This window comes from Dendropsophus ebraccatus, chromosome 1 (genome assembly GCF_027789765.1).
Source record: "Dendropsophus ebraccatus isolate aDenEbr1 chromosome 1, aDenEbr1.pat, whole genome shotgun sequence".
Lineage (NCBI taxonomy): Eukaryota > Metazoa > Chordata > Amphibia > Anura > Hylidae > Dendropsophus > Dendropsophus ebraccatus.
In genome coordinates, this window is record NC_091454.1 from 191,984,513 (window position 1) to 191,998,128 (window position 13,616).

The following is a 13,616-nucleotide window of genomic DNA, read 5'->3' on the forward strand; positions in this document are numbered from 1 at the left end:
TGAGTATTGTGAATGCAGCGTTGTTAAGGGTGCATACCAACAGAATGTATCTACCCGCTGGGTCGCATATTTGGTTATGGATAGTGAGAGCAACTGTGTTCCTAAAAGCGATCAAAACTCCTCTATTTTTGGCTTTGTAGTGTGAGTGAACAATAGTTGGGTATGCTAGATTTTTAAATCTATATGCGTCATTTGATAGTAAGTGTGTTTCTTGAACACAGAGGACATCACCATTAAGTTTTTTGGCTTCAGACCACAAGTAGTTTCTCCTTATTGGGGAATTAAGACCTCTTACATTATATGATATAAAATTAATTACCATATTGATTTGTGGGGGAGGTTGCTATGGGAAGGAATCTATAGTTACCATAGATATGTTGTTTTGGGGATGTACCATGCACCAAAGGACGACACATGTGAGTCACTTCATTGGCTACAGTAGTCTGCCAGTCTAGGCCTGCAAAACAGAATGTCAACATGTCAAACACAAAATGAACAAAAAACACAAAAGTGCCTTGTTGGGGCACAAAAAACAAAAGAAAAAGAAAAATAGCTAACATCCAGTTAGCTCTCTATTTCCAGGGGTGGAAAAGTTCAGCCAATACCGACTCGACTTGGAGCGAGAACTAAAACAAACTCAGGTCATGTCAGGCCTCTGATGTTAGGCGGTGGAATGACCTTAGCGTTTAGGGGTGGATTGCCAGTCACGTCGCAGTCTCTGTGGGAGAGGACCGGGGTTAGTTGAGGTGGTAGATGATGCTGCAACTAAGTCCCAAGACTCCAGCAATTGAAGGCCATCTTTTAACTGGAAGACAGTGGATGTGGATCCATTTCTTGTAATTAAGAGGCGGTTGGGGTACCCCCATTTGTATATAATGTTTTCCTCTCGAAGTGTAGATGTAATGGGGCCCAATGATCTTCTCCATTGTAAGGTAGCTGCTGAAAAATCCGCGAAGACTGATATATCTTTGTATTTCTCTGGTATTGCTTCTTTCTTTCTACATGCTGCAAGGAAGGATTCTTTAATGTGAAAGAAATGTACTCTCACTAGAGTATCTCTTGGAACATCTGATGATAAGTGCCTTGGGCGGGGGACTCTGTGTGCCCTATCAATTATCAGGTCTCTGTGGGTGCTATCTGGGAGCATTTCTTTAAGAAACCGTTGAACAAAATGTGTCAGTTCATAGGGAGCAATTGCTTCTGGAATGCCTCTAAATTTGAGGTTATTCCTCCTTGTACGGTCCTCCATATCTGTCACTTTAGATTTTAATTGCTGGACCTCGGTTTCTAGTGCTTGATGTGTCTCAGTAAGCGTATTGTGCGACGTAGAAAAGTCATCCATCTTGTGCTCAATATGGTCTATACGTTGTCCAAAGTCTTGGATCGCTGAGTGTATAGGGCCATTGAGCTTTTCTATTTTGCGTTCAAGTGAGTCTCTCATAGCAGAAAGCATTTGTTTGATTGACATGTTCGTAGTTGGTGATTCGTTAGCTGGTATAGCATCAAAGCAATCATCATTGTCACTGTCTTGATCTGAATCAGCTATAACATCATTAGAGGGCTTGTGTTTTTGTTTCACAGGGCTCTGTGATGAGGGAGAATCATCAGAGGACGAGTTGTGCCCATAGGGCTTGTCATGGGGACGCTTGTTCTCCCTGTCTGCTGCAGAGCTGTGCTGTGGAGTTAGTCCCTCCCCCTCTTCCTCCGTTCTGCTGCTAGTGCCCGCCAAAGCAGAGAATTTGTTTAATAAAAGTGTACCTTTGATTCCTGATGTAGGAGAGACCTCTTGTTTATTAACACTTTTATTCCCAGTGTTTCTTTGCGAGGTTTTGAAGAAGGCAGGCTGCTGCTTCTTGGTGGCTGCGTGTGCCGGAGCTCCGTCTTTGATCCGGGAGCCGGCGCCATCTTGTTTCCCTGACGGGTGCCGAGTTTCGCTCGATTTAGGGGTTTTCCCCCCATCTTTTTCGCCCCGCTGCATCCCGATGCTATCAGCAGTCCTTCCCCTCTCCAGTCGGGTGGTTTTTGCGTGGGGATGTGCGGTCTATGTCGCTTTGTAGACGCTGTGAGGCCGGAGCTCAGAATCAGACGTCCATGCGAGTCGGCTGCAGGCCACGCCCCCGTACGTTGCTTTAAAGAGGTTGTCAGTGATATATATTTACCTGTTCCGTTCCACCACTACTGCCGGGTTCCAGGCTGTCCGCGACTTCAAAACTTCCGGTGATGCGTTGTTCCCACCAGAAAGGGAAGCTCAGCATAGGCTCCATGCGGAGCTTCCATTTCCAGGGGGAATGGCTTGTCACCGGATGTTGTGAAATCACAGCGGTAGAAAGCGGGCAGAACAGAACTCTGTAGCAGCGGCAGCGCTCACTATCGTCCCCAATAACTCCAGGACTATGGAGAAGATAAAGATCCCAAATGTGAATCAGGACTACAGGATCCCTGACACATTCACCTGCGCCACCCAAAATGTGATCTATGTCCTACTGGGGGTCTCTTTGTAGGTGAAACAGGGCAGAGACTGAGGATAAGAATGAACTCTCATCGGCACACAAGAAAAGCGAGAAGGACGGATCTGCCCTCGACGCAACATTTCTGTAGCCACAACATCACAGATATAAAAGTATTGATATTAAAGGGATATTTTAAGTACCAGAGGGAAAGGAGGGTCTGGAAATAATATTAACTCATGTGTGAGTCTCTAAAATCAAGATTGAATATGTGTCATGGATTTATGTCATTCTACTCACTTAAATGGGAATGTGTCATCAAAAAATAAACTTTTTTTTTTTATAAATACTGTTTTTATCTTAAACATATGTTCTAAGAATTTTCAGTGACTTTTTTTCCCCCCCAATTTTCTATTTTTTTTTTTGTAATCTATATTATAAAATTAATCTTGAGAGCTGAGAAAATATCTTAAATAAAGAATGTTTAAAAAAAAAAAAAAAAAAAATTAATCTTGAGAGCTTTCAGTTTTTATTCTCACCACTGGGGCTAAAACTAAGCTGAGACTTCCTGTTGTGTGTAGGGATAAGAGGAAGCTGCTGTAAAGTGATCTGTACAGCATTACAGCCTCATGTCACACAAGTTGATAGAGGTGACAATAGCAGCTGCCTGTGGAATGACCTCCTCAAAGGTCACAGAGAACACTCAGTAATGCTTCACATTCATCTTAAGAGGACAGAGTCTGTCTATTGTCATCTATGTCCATGAGGCTTGCTGTAAAGCAAGTCACTAAATGCTGTTAAAAACAGCCCTGGCAATATGGCAGCCCCCCCCATAACATTGTACAAAAGGTGAAATAACAAAAATTACAGACAGAAAATAGAAACGGATTAGAATAAAAGAACCATCAGTAAAAAAAAATTGTGACACCTTCCCATAGAGCTTGTAGGGCCATCTAAATCATGGAACAAACCTCTATCAGGACAATATAATCTTCCCCCAACATATTGATGTTTCTGCTTTCTATCACTTAGTCTAATCTATCTCTCTATTATTGCTGTGTCCTTTTGTATATACATATGTGCTTCTTCACTTATTCTTTCACTCCATGTCTGATGAAGAGGCCAATACTGTAGCCTCGAAAGCCCACATATTGCCATCATCTTTTTTAAATAGCCAATAAGATCTGCCAACTACCTCTGGTTTTGGCTCATAAAACTGAATAAAAAACCAGCAGAAAAACAGTTGCATTTTTTTTAGCCCAAAAAACCCTATAAAACAGACTTGCAGGCAGGCCAGGACTTGTGTGAGTTTGACAGTAATACAGCTCTTTCAGTCTGTGGTTGCTGCCTCAGCACTTCTCCCTTCACCGCTGACCCTACAGGTGACTTATAATAGTATAATTTTATAATGGGGGTAATAGAAAGCAGTTTTCTTGGCTGAGATGATCCGCATTATCTGCTTTCATATCCAACGACTCTTGTGGTTTGTTCTGTAACACTGAAGAGTCTTGCGATTCAAGAGACCTTGTGGCCGGTTTATCAATATGTTGTAAGCAAAGCAGTATATTCCCATTTATAAAGTAATAGCATCATTTCATCACTTTGGTTGTTGGGAGTAAGACCCCTGGGACCCCAAAGATCCTGAGAATTAAGAATCCGTATCTCGGGAAGGAAGTGTTTTTAGGAAAAAAAACTGAATTCAAGAACAAGAGGACACAGTGCGAGGTACTACTGAAAGAGTAGTAGATGCTTAGAACAAACTTCCAGCAGATGTGGTTGGTAAATCCACAATATCTGAATGTAAACCTGCCTGGGATAAACATATATCTATCCTAAGGGTACTATTACACGGAACGATAACCGTCCGAATCTGCCTGATTCGGCCGATTATCGCTCCAGGTAATAAATACAACGATCAGCCGATGACAACGATCATCGGCTGATCGTTGATATAGGTTCTGGCCTATAGGTCGGTAGACAGAGATGATGGAGGAGATGTAGGGAGGTGCAGCATTGTGGAGAGCTTTATGGGTGAGCAGGAGGAGTTTGTATTGTATCATGTGCATAATAGGGAGCCAATGTAGTGACTGGTGTAGCGGCTGCACTGGTAGATCAGCCTGGCTGCTGCATTAAGATTGGACTAGAGGGGGGAGAGTGTAGGGGAAGGAAGCCGAGCAGTAAGGAGTTTCATTAGTCTAAATGGGAATGAATCAGTGAGTTTTTTTTTTCAGAATTTATGCAAAGTGTTTTGAAAAGTTACCAAATACTACATCTAATTTCTCCAAATAAGTTATGTTGGTGGAACAAAGAAAACGCGTCGGCTCAGTGGTGTGGCATGACTTGCTGGAAGCGTGGAGACATTCTGCATTTATGTGACATTGACAACTGGTTTCCTGCCTCGTGTAGTTATATAATAATCCATCTCTCATAAGGAGGAGCGCGAGGAGCCCATCTGTTCTCTGTTACTGATCATCCACACCTTGTAATAATACATTTTTCTGGGTATAAAAATAACTCGCACAGAATAAAGAACCTAAACAAAGTCTTCACCACATCCTGCATCCATTCCAGAATAGACTGCGTCCCCAGGTGATAGGAAAACATTGTCAGCCCATAATAAATGCCGCGCCTGCAGGAAGCCGCCATACAGCATTATAGACAATCTCATTTACATTGAAGATGTGCAGAAGGAGAAGTTATGGGATGGGGTTGCACAGATGTATAGAAGACGTATACCCCTGTTAGAGGATTTATTGAACCTTTTAGAGTGAAGCTCCTGTTTAAGCAATGTATTAGGTAATATCATTTTCTAATGATTCCGTGTAATACAGAGCCATAACATGGCGCCAATGGAATTATTATACCAGACCATACTCAACTTCATTGTACCTCCACTATAATGCCAAACCACAGAGGTTTTAATATCAATCTTTCAAATACGTAAACACATGATGTACTATAGCGGACCCATATCAGTTGTTTACATTCTGTGCTCCCCCCCTCCCCCCCCCCCCCCCCCCCCCCCCCCCAACAAAAAAATCAAAACACAAAATAAAAATACAAGTTTCATCGGGGCCCGGACAGCCAAAGCTAAAACTTGATGGAAATTATAGTTTTGTTAGGGTTTTGATATTTTCATACACATGTGCGTTGGAGCTCCGTTTGGGCAAGTCTGTGGCAAAACCCATTGAAAAAAAGCAGGAACTGAGTGAGCAGATCCACTCTAATCCTGATAAATAGAGCAGATGGAAACCTGACGGACCCCGTCCGTGAGATCCAATGGAGCTCGATGGTCTGTTGCACAATGGACACCATGTCCATGCAATGAACAGACTCTGTGATGGAGGCCCTAAATGGAGCCTCCAACTGTTCTTTATTTAATATTTGGGAAAGGTTCTAGGCATGCTCTGTGACCTGTGCATTGGTCATTGTACAGGGAGGGGGAGGCTGAGCTCTGAGCTTTAGTTATTGTAAATCCTGTTTTATCTATACACTTTTATCTTATACACTTTTGTTTTATCTATACACATATTACTATACATTTTACTGTAATCCTGTGTGTGATGATAAGGACGTTGCTGTAAAATGACCTATACTGTACCACCATTGCCCTAAATACCAGCAGGACATTCTGTACTATAGACTGGCATAACACGTACCAAACAGAAAGTTTAATAAGAAAATGTTCTGATGCCAAAAAGGGTTTTTCAGTGTATGCGTTGACTCGGTATATTCTTTCCTGAACTATCTTAGACATTCAGTCACATTACACTCTTTATGGAATCCCGACTCGACATTTTCTACTTCTATGGAATCAGTATGGAGACGTCTGGCTTATACTGTCTCCAGACCGCCAAGTTGACGTTTTGTTTATAAGAAGCTCTTTACTAAAACTAGACTCGTGATACATTCTTTCTAGAAGTACCCTGCCTATTCCCAGCATGGACTAACGTGACAAAATAGGTGGGGCGGGGGTTTTCAGACTTGTACCTGGTGTTTTTTTTTTTTTTTTTGGGGACAAATTAGCTGGTTTGCATAAAACTTTTTGCTTGTATACCCCCTAACCCTCTGATGGGTGGGCAGGGGGCGTGCAAAGTTCCTCCTGGCCGGTCTTAATAGCCCTGCTCCCCAATAAGGTTTTGTATTATTTTCAACTGAGAAATGTATAGCTATTTTACAGTGAATTCTAAAATGTGCAACTAAGTAACACAGAAACTAAGTGAATATACATATAGGGGGAGATTTATCAAACATGGTGTAAGGCCCCATTCCCACTGAGCAAAGGTAGCGGAATTCCACGACGGAATTGTCCGCCGCCGAATGCCGTTAGCCTCCCGCTCATAATGGGAGTCTATGGGAGGCGCGCGCTCCTGCCCTGTCCGCGCTGAAGAATGAACATGTTCATTCTTCAGCGCGTATAGAGCAGGAGCGCGCGCCTCCCATAGACTCCCATTATGAGCGGGAGGCTAACGGCATTCCGCGGCGGACAATTCCGTCGCGGAATTCCGCTACCTTTGCTCAGTGGGAACGGGCCTAAAGTGAAACTGGCTCAGTTGCCCCTAGCAACCAATCAGATTCCACCTTTCATTCCTCACAGACTCTTTGGAAAATGAAAGGTGGAATCTGATTGGTTGCTAGGGGCAACTGAGCCAGTTTTACTTTACACCATGTTTGATAAATCTCCCCCATTATTTACATTAAGGGGTTTTCCGGGCAAAACTGATTGATTGCCTATCCATAGGATAGCTCATCAATCACTGATCGGTGCTGACTCCTGCCATTGACTTGTATAGGGGTTGAGCTAGAGTTAGAGCCTTATTACATGGAGTTATAGTCGGCTGAAACAAACCAATTATCGCTCCTTGAAAAAAGAACGTTTATTTCTTTAGGTCAAGATGGGCACATGTCAGTTCTTTAGTGGAGAGCGGAGGCCTCCCATTAACACAGAAAGCAGGCAGGATTCGGTGCGGAGTGCACGGGCAGAATTTCAGCGTCAATTCCGTAGTGTCAACGGGCCCTAAGGATGCCACACGCAATCCAGGGAACCTTTTTTCGGATGTTTCCAACAGCCAAGAGTACTTTTTCACATGGATGTCTGCATAGGTGTCATACCCATAGGTGTGGATCAATGAGATTGAAGTGGCATCTTTATCAAAATTATCGTCTTCTGGGGATATGCCATGTATGTCTCAGTTTGGAATACCCTAATGATTTAACTATTGTGGCCCCTTATTGAACCTGGAACCAGATGGTAGTCTGGAGTGTGAATCCTAGTTCATATAAACATTGCGTGTTATGTTAACCTTACAACAAGATGATACAGGACTTGTATGTTATGGAGTGGGCTCTTATGTTGTTTTTTTTTTTGTTTCTGAACAGGTGGATTCGCCCTGGTCTTCCTTGTTCATACCAGTAATGGGATGAGACGGGCTCTCAAGCGCATGTATGTGAATAATGAACATGACCTTCAGGTCTGCAAGAGAGAGATTCAGATCATGGTAAGAGGGTGATGTGAGATGGACGAGGATGGTGAGAGTGCTGATGGTAACCTTTTATGCCGCATAGAAAAGGAAAGCACAATGCATAGCAGTACATCACTATAATAACCTACAAGAGTATATTAACCTTTGTAGAGCTTGGAAGAATAAGAAGACGTTCCCTGTGTTTCCTGATGGCCGTAGAATAGGTGTTGACCGCTAAGGCCATTAATAAGTTATCAAATCATTTGAACTGGAAAAAATGGTCGGGTACAAATAGCTTAAATTCCAGTCATACTCTGGCCAGAGAGTCAAGTAAAGCAATGACATAGACTTATTGGCCAATATAAACATAGGCGTGCTTATAATGTGTTATCTGGAGTCACCAAGTGATCAGTCATTTTCAGTGCCTTATTGTAGTGCATTTGTACATTCACATGGATTCTCTTCCAAGTCTGCAATGGAAAAAATAGCTGTGTGAACTTGCAGTTAAAGGGGTACTCCAGCAAAAAAAAAAAAATCTCTTAAATCAACTGGAGCCAAAGGCTGTGGCCTCTTCAAACAGGTAATTAAAGGGGGTGTTGGGAGATCTATTACTGAAGTCCTATTCATTTTTACAGGCTGCTTAAAGGGGTACTCTAGTGGGGAAAAAATTATTTCAAATCAACTGGCGTCAGAGATTTGTAATTTAATTCTCAAGTCTTTCAGTACTTAACAGCGGATGTAGGTCCTGCAGGAAGTGGTGTATTCTTTCCAGTCTAAAGAGCAGGAGACGTTTCCTATGGGGATTTGCTACTGCTCTGGACAGTTCCTGTCACGGACAGAGGTGGCAGTAGAGAGCACTGTGTCAGACTGGAAAGAATACACCACTTCCTGCAGGACATACAGCAGCTGATAAATATGGGAAGACTGGAGTACCCTTTTAAGCAACCTGTAAAAATGTATAGGACTTCAATGATAGATCATCAGAGGTCCATCTCCCAACACCCCCTTCGATTACCTATTTGAGGAGGCCAGAGCCTCTTCAGTGTTTACTTGTGCCTATCTTTACATCATCTTACTATTAGTAGCTATTGTCTAAGGAAGTGCAGTGTTGTCTTGTTCACTTGAATCGGACAACGCTGCAGTTCCTTGCTCTGCTGCCACAAGTAATACAATGGTTTAGGGCCCTATTACAAGGAGCGATTTTTGGCCGTCATCGGCTGATCGTTTCTTTAGGCCCAGACCTAACGATTGCCCAAATAGTAAATACATTACCTTTCCACGCTTCCCGTGTTCTCCTTTACTCTGTATGTGTCCTGGCATCTTGTACTTCGCCGCTCAGCCAATCACTGTCCGGGACCACCCTGAAAACACAGTGCATGGTGCCGGGATGCGTACAGAGTGCAGAAGAAGACCGGAAGCGTGGACAGGTGAAGTATTTACTGTTTGGGCTAGGGCTGCACGGACATCGCTAACTATGTCTGTGCAGCCCTTGCTAAACCTTTTTTAGGCCGTGGAATAGGCCCAGTAAATGAGTGCCAATCTAGCAGATCGGTGCTCATTTACTGTATTGATTGAACCTTCATAGGCCCGTGTTATAGGACCCTTAGGTGCAAGGGCAAATCAACATTAAAGAGACACCAGTACTGCGCCCACAGCTTATTGGAAATAGTGCCGGGAGTTAGACCCCCTCCAGTGTAACATTGAGGGCATGCTGTCATGTTTTACAGGCTGGGTTACTCATTTTAATGTTTGAATATTCTTTCCAGTAATAGCATGTCTATCCTCTGTATAAAGTAGAAGTCTGATTTCAGCAAATGCATTATACAGTTTTCCATACTTTGTGTCAATACCTCCTGGGGTTGAAGATCTCTGCTGGCCATCATCCTATGGGAATCATTGTTTAATTCCTGGCCTGGTCTTATGAGCTGGTCAATGATTGGTTACAGTTTATCTCAGTAATAAGAGCTCCGTCTTTTACCTTTTATTGTGTAACTTTTCATTACGTAGTTGACGACTCTTGTCTTTTGTTAACCTTGTCAAGTTCAATTTATAACCCTACTATCCTTAATCCAGAGGAAGGCAAAACCCGTTAAGAGGCTGATGCTGACTGGCCCCACACCTGCCATCAGAATAATTCCCTGGGTAAAAGTCCTGCCACCAGAAATCTAGTACTCGTAAAGTTATGCTTTCAAGAGCATCCAAGCTCCCCTTGGGTATCCAGTCATGCCAAAAGTTTACATCATAACAGGTCCTAAGAGCCACTATAATCACTTGCTATAAGCAAGGGAAGCACATGGTAGCGCGTTTCACTCTGTGACAGGCTAAAAGTACTGATTTATTTCATAGACTATAATAGAGCGAATCAGTCTGATCTTGTAGCTGGCTGGGGAGTGAAGCGCTCTACCATGTTCTTCACCCGCGTATACCTAGTGATGTCAGCTGGCCTAAAAACTGAGAGTTGAGATAAATGACGGTACCACTTACTTGGTCATCCTCCTCTGCACCCACTTCAGTTCAGCCTTATCATCCTAATATACAGGTGCCCAAAATAGTACCCAGTATTCCATGTCTGATCTAAATAGGGATTTGTATAGAAGCAGAACTACGTTCTCATCTCTAGCATCTATGCTTCTCTTGTTGCATCCCATGATTTCATTAGCCTTGGCAGCCACTACCTGTCACTGATCACTAAAGTTACGTTTACCGCACTGTATTTATTTGCTGAAGCTAGATTACTCTTCAAATGAATAGCCTGTAAAAGGGTTGGCCATTTTATAGTAAAATTGATTAGTGTGCAGTATTATTAAGTGTAGTCACTGTATATACTAAAGAAACAGCTCCCTGTGTACCTCATAGAGCTAAAATCAGACCCCAATCCCCTCCTCCAGGCTGTGCTGCCCTGCTCTGTGGTGAGTCTGTCCATAAGATGGCCGACATGGAGAAGCATGTGACCATGCCCCGCTCGTAGTGTCCTCCATAGGGATATACAGGCTCAGTGGTGGACACTTGGTGGCGGGGGATGGTCACATGCGCCTCCATGTCGGCCATCTTATGGACAGAATTATCACAGAGCAGGACAGCACAGCCTGGACGAGGGGAGTCTGATATTAGCTGTATGAGGTACACAGGGAGCTGCTGTCAGTATATACAGTGAGTACACTTACTAATACTGTACACTGAACAATTTTACTATAAAGTGGCCAACCCCTTTAAGAAATAAAAAATCTATACATAGTAATGCTGGTTATGCTCATGGGTAATCTGTGTATCTGTGGACAGACACGGTTTAAGTGCTTCTTCCATTGGCTTTTCCCGTATCTCCTCTGTTTTGGTCATAAGGATATGCTAAGAAATCTGATTGTCAGCAAGGCAGGAAGTAGTATGGTAAATGTCATATGGATTATCTTGAAAGAAAAGGTTTGAGTGTGATTTGGGAATACAGATCATTGTTTTCAGAATTAAAAGGGAAAATGCATTGACGTCTTTTAAAGTGGAACTATGACCAGGTTAAAAGAATCTAACCTGCTGATATGTTCTTATTGCACAGGAGACGCCGAGGAGGAAGGTATGTCTCTTACCTTGCTCCTGGCATTTTTCTGGTGCAGTTAGTAGTTTGCTGCACATCTGGTAAGACCACCATAACGCCGATCCGGCCTGCCCCTGGCTGGCCCACTCCATTGATTATAATTAGAAAGGGGGTGGGCTAGTCGGGGGTGCATCAGCGCTATGGGGGTGGGCAGTGCTCCTAACAGGTGCCCCAGTGCCCCTAACGTTGTCACCGGACTGTGGAGCAAACTACTTGATGGCCTTACAAGATCTATATTGTACTCCTCACTAATGCTCTGTTTTATTTATAGAGGGATCTGTCTGGGCACAAGAACATTGTCGGCTACATAGACTCCAGCATCAATTCTGTGAGCAGTGGAGATGTATGGGAAGTACTTATCCTCATGGATTACTGTCGAGGTGAGCAGTACTGCAGTATCCGCCAGCATCCGGAATGTGTCTTAAGCATAGAAGCTGATATGAGAAAGTTGGGGGCATGGAGTTAAACCATGATTTGTCATACCTCTAGCATCTGTACCACTGCAGGCACATATTGCACTTAGATGTCCTTGTTTTTTATAACCAGCACTGTGTACAGCTTTGTGGACTTGCTGCCTTGCATGAAGTTTCCTGTGGGTATTGTGCCATTCTCCTAAGGGGAGAATACTGTGGCCTCACTTACTTAGGAAGAAAAATAAAGTTTTAACAGTAATGGGGGTGGGGCTGTGCAATGATTGGCTATGGGGGCCTACCGGGACCAGGAGCCTCAGATGCAGCCGGAGCGCAGACCTGGTAAAGTATGCTCAAGGCGGTGGCAGGTTAAGGGGCCCGACATTTACATACTTGCACTGCCAGTATGTAATCTGTTCTGTGTGAATCTAGCCTAAGCGTATTTTTACACTGAGCAAAACAGGCAAAAAACGAGTCCTCGGTGCGGGTTCCACTCAGAATTTCCGCCTGTTTAGCTCAATGTGAATGGGCCCTAAAGAGTACCTTTCAGGGCATGTCTTAGCACAACATTTGATGAAATAGTGTGTACCATCCCACCACAATAAGGTGACCTCAGAGAGTACGGACCCTACACTATGGTGGTGGAATGTTGCACACTATTTGATCAAATGGTATGCTAAGAGACAAATTTTTTTTTCTATAGCAGTTTTGCAATTCTAAATCTCTAAAGCGCATGCTTCGGGAGTTCTCTTCTAAGCTTTGTGTAAAGTGACTGAGTTTATGGGACTATTTGTGCCATGTGTGCAGTGAGCGCCTCTCACCCTGGCCATTCTAGTAATCAGTTGTGTCTGAACACTTTCTATTAATGTTGAGCGAACTTGCTTAAAGATCAGGTTCTGCAACGTTCTTCTGAACCTGAACACTCAGCATTTCAATTCCAGGTCTGGAGAACTTGGATGCAGCCCTAGGGCTGCCAAGAAAACATTGACGCAGCCTATGGCCTACGGCTGTATCCATGTTTTCCAGGACTCCCTTGGGCTGCATCTAATTTTCCAGATGCCGAGAGTCAAATGCTGAGGGTTTGGGCAAACGTTGCCGGACCTGAACTTTCAGCAAGTGACACACTTTAAAGGGAATCTGTCAGCTCCCGGACCCTACCTAAGGTGGTGACAGTGTGCTGTAGCTGGCAGCCCCCAGTGAGCATGGTGCCTTTTGGTAATTTTCCGTGGAGCCGATTATGCACAATCTCACGTCTCCTACTGTAATGAAGAGGCAAAGAGGAGGTGTTTGTGCCGCACCCTGGCCGCCTCACCACTCCTCTCTCCTTCATGAATAATCAATGCTGCCCGGCCTCCTGCTCACTCAGCTGTCAGCCAGTGTCTCTCATTGCAGATCAGTCCTCTGTAGGTAGTTTATGTCTGAAAGAAACATTCAGATATAGTTGAGTCCAAATGTGTTGGAGCTGTGGTCTAGGGGTAATTCGCCTGTCTAGAGACCTGCCAGCAGTTCATTCTCTGGTTCAAATCCCCTGATGGAAATGAAATAAAGGTCTTTCTTTTTTTCCCTCTCATTGTTGTATCATTTTTAAGGCTATGTTCACACACAGTATTTTTGTCAGTATTTTGCAACCAAAAACAGGAGTGGGTTGAAAACACAGAAAGACTATGTTCATTGGTTATTGGTTCATATGGTTATTTTAAAACAACGGCCA

General features: G+C 43.5%; 1 protein-coding gene across 5 annotated transcripts in view; it reads left to right on the forward strand.

The window, feature by feature from the left end:
* The window catches only part of AAK1 (AP2 associated kinase 1), a 91,391-nt gene that overhangs the window by 24,819 nt on the left and 52,956 nt on the right, over positions 1-13,616 (forward strand). For all 5 annotated transcript variants that reach the window (XM_069942957.1, XM_069942948.1, XM_069942964.1 and 2 more), the window contains exons 2-3: positions 7,827-7,945; positions 11,767-11,875. In XM_069942957.1, coding sequence (XP_069799058.1) covers positions 7,827-7,945; positions 11,767-11,875 — 228 coding nt within the window. The remainder of the gene's footprint in view (positions 1-7,826; positions 7,946-11,766; positions 11,876-13,616) is intronic.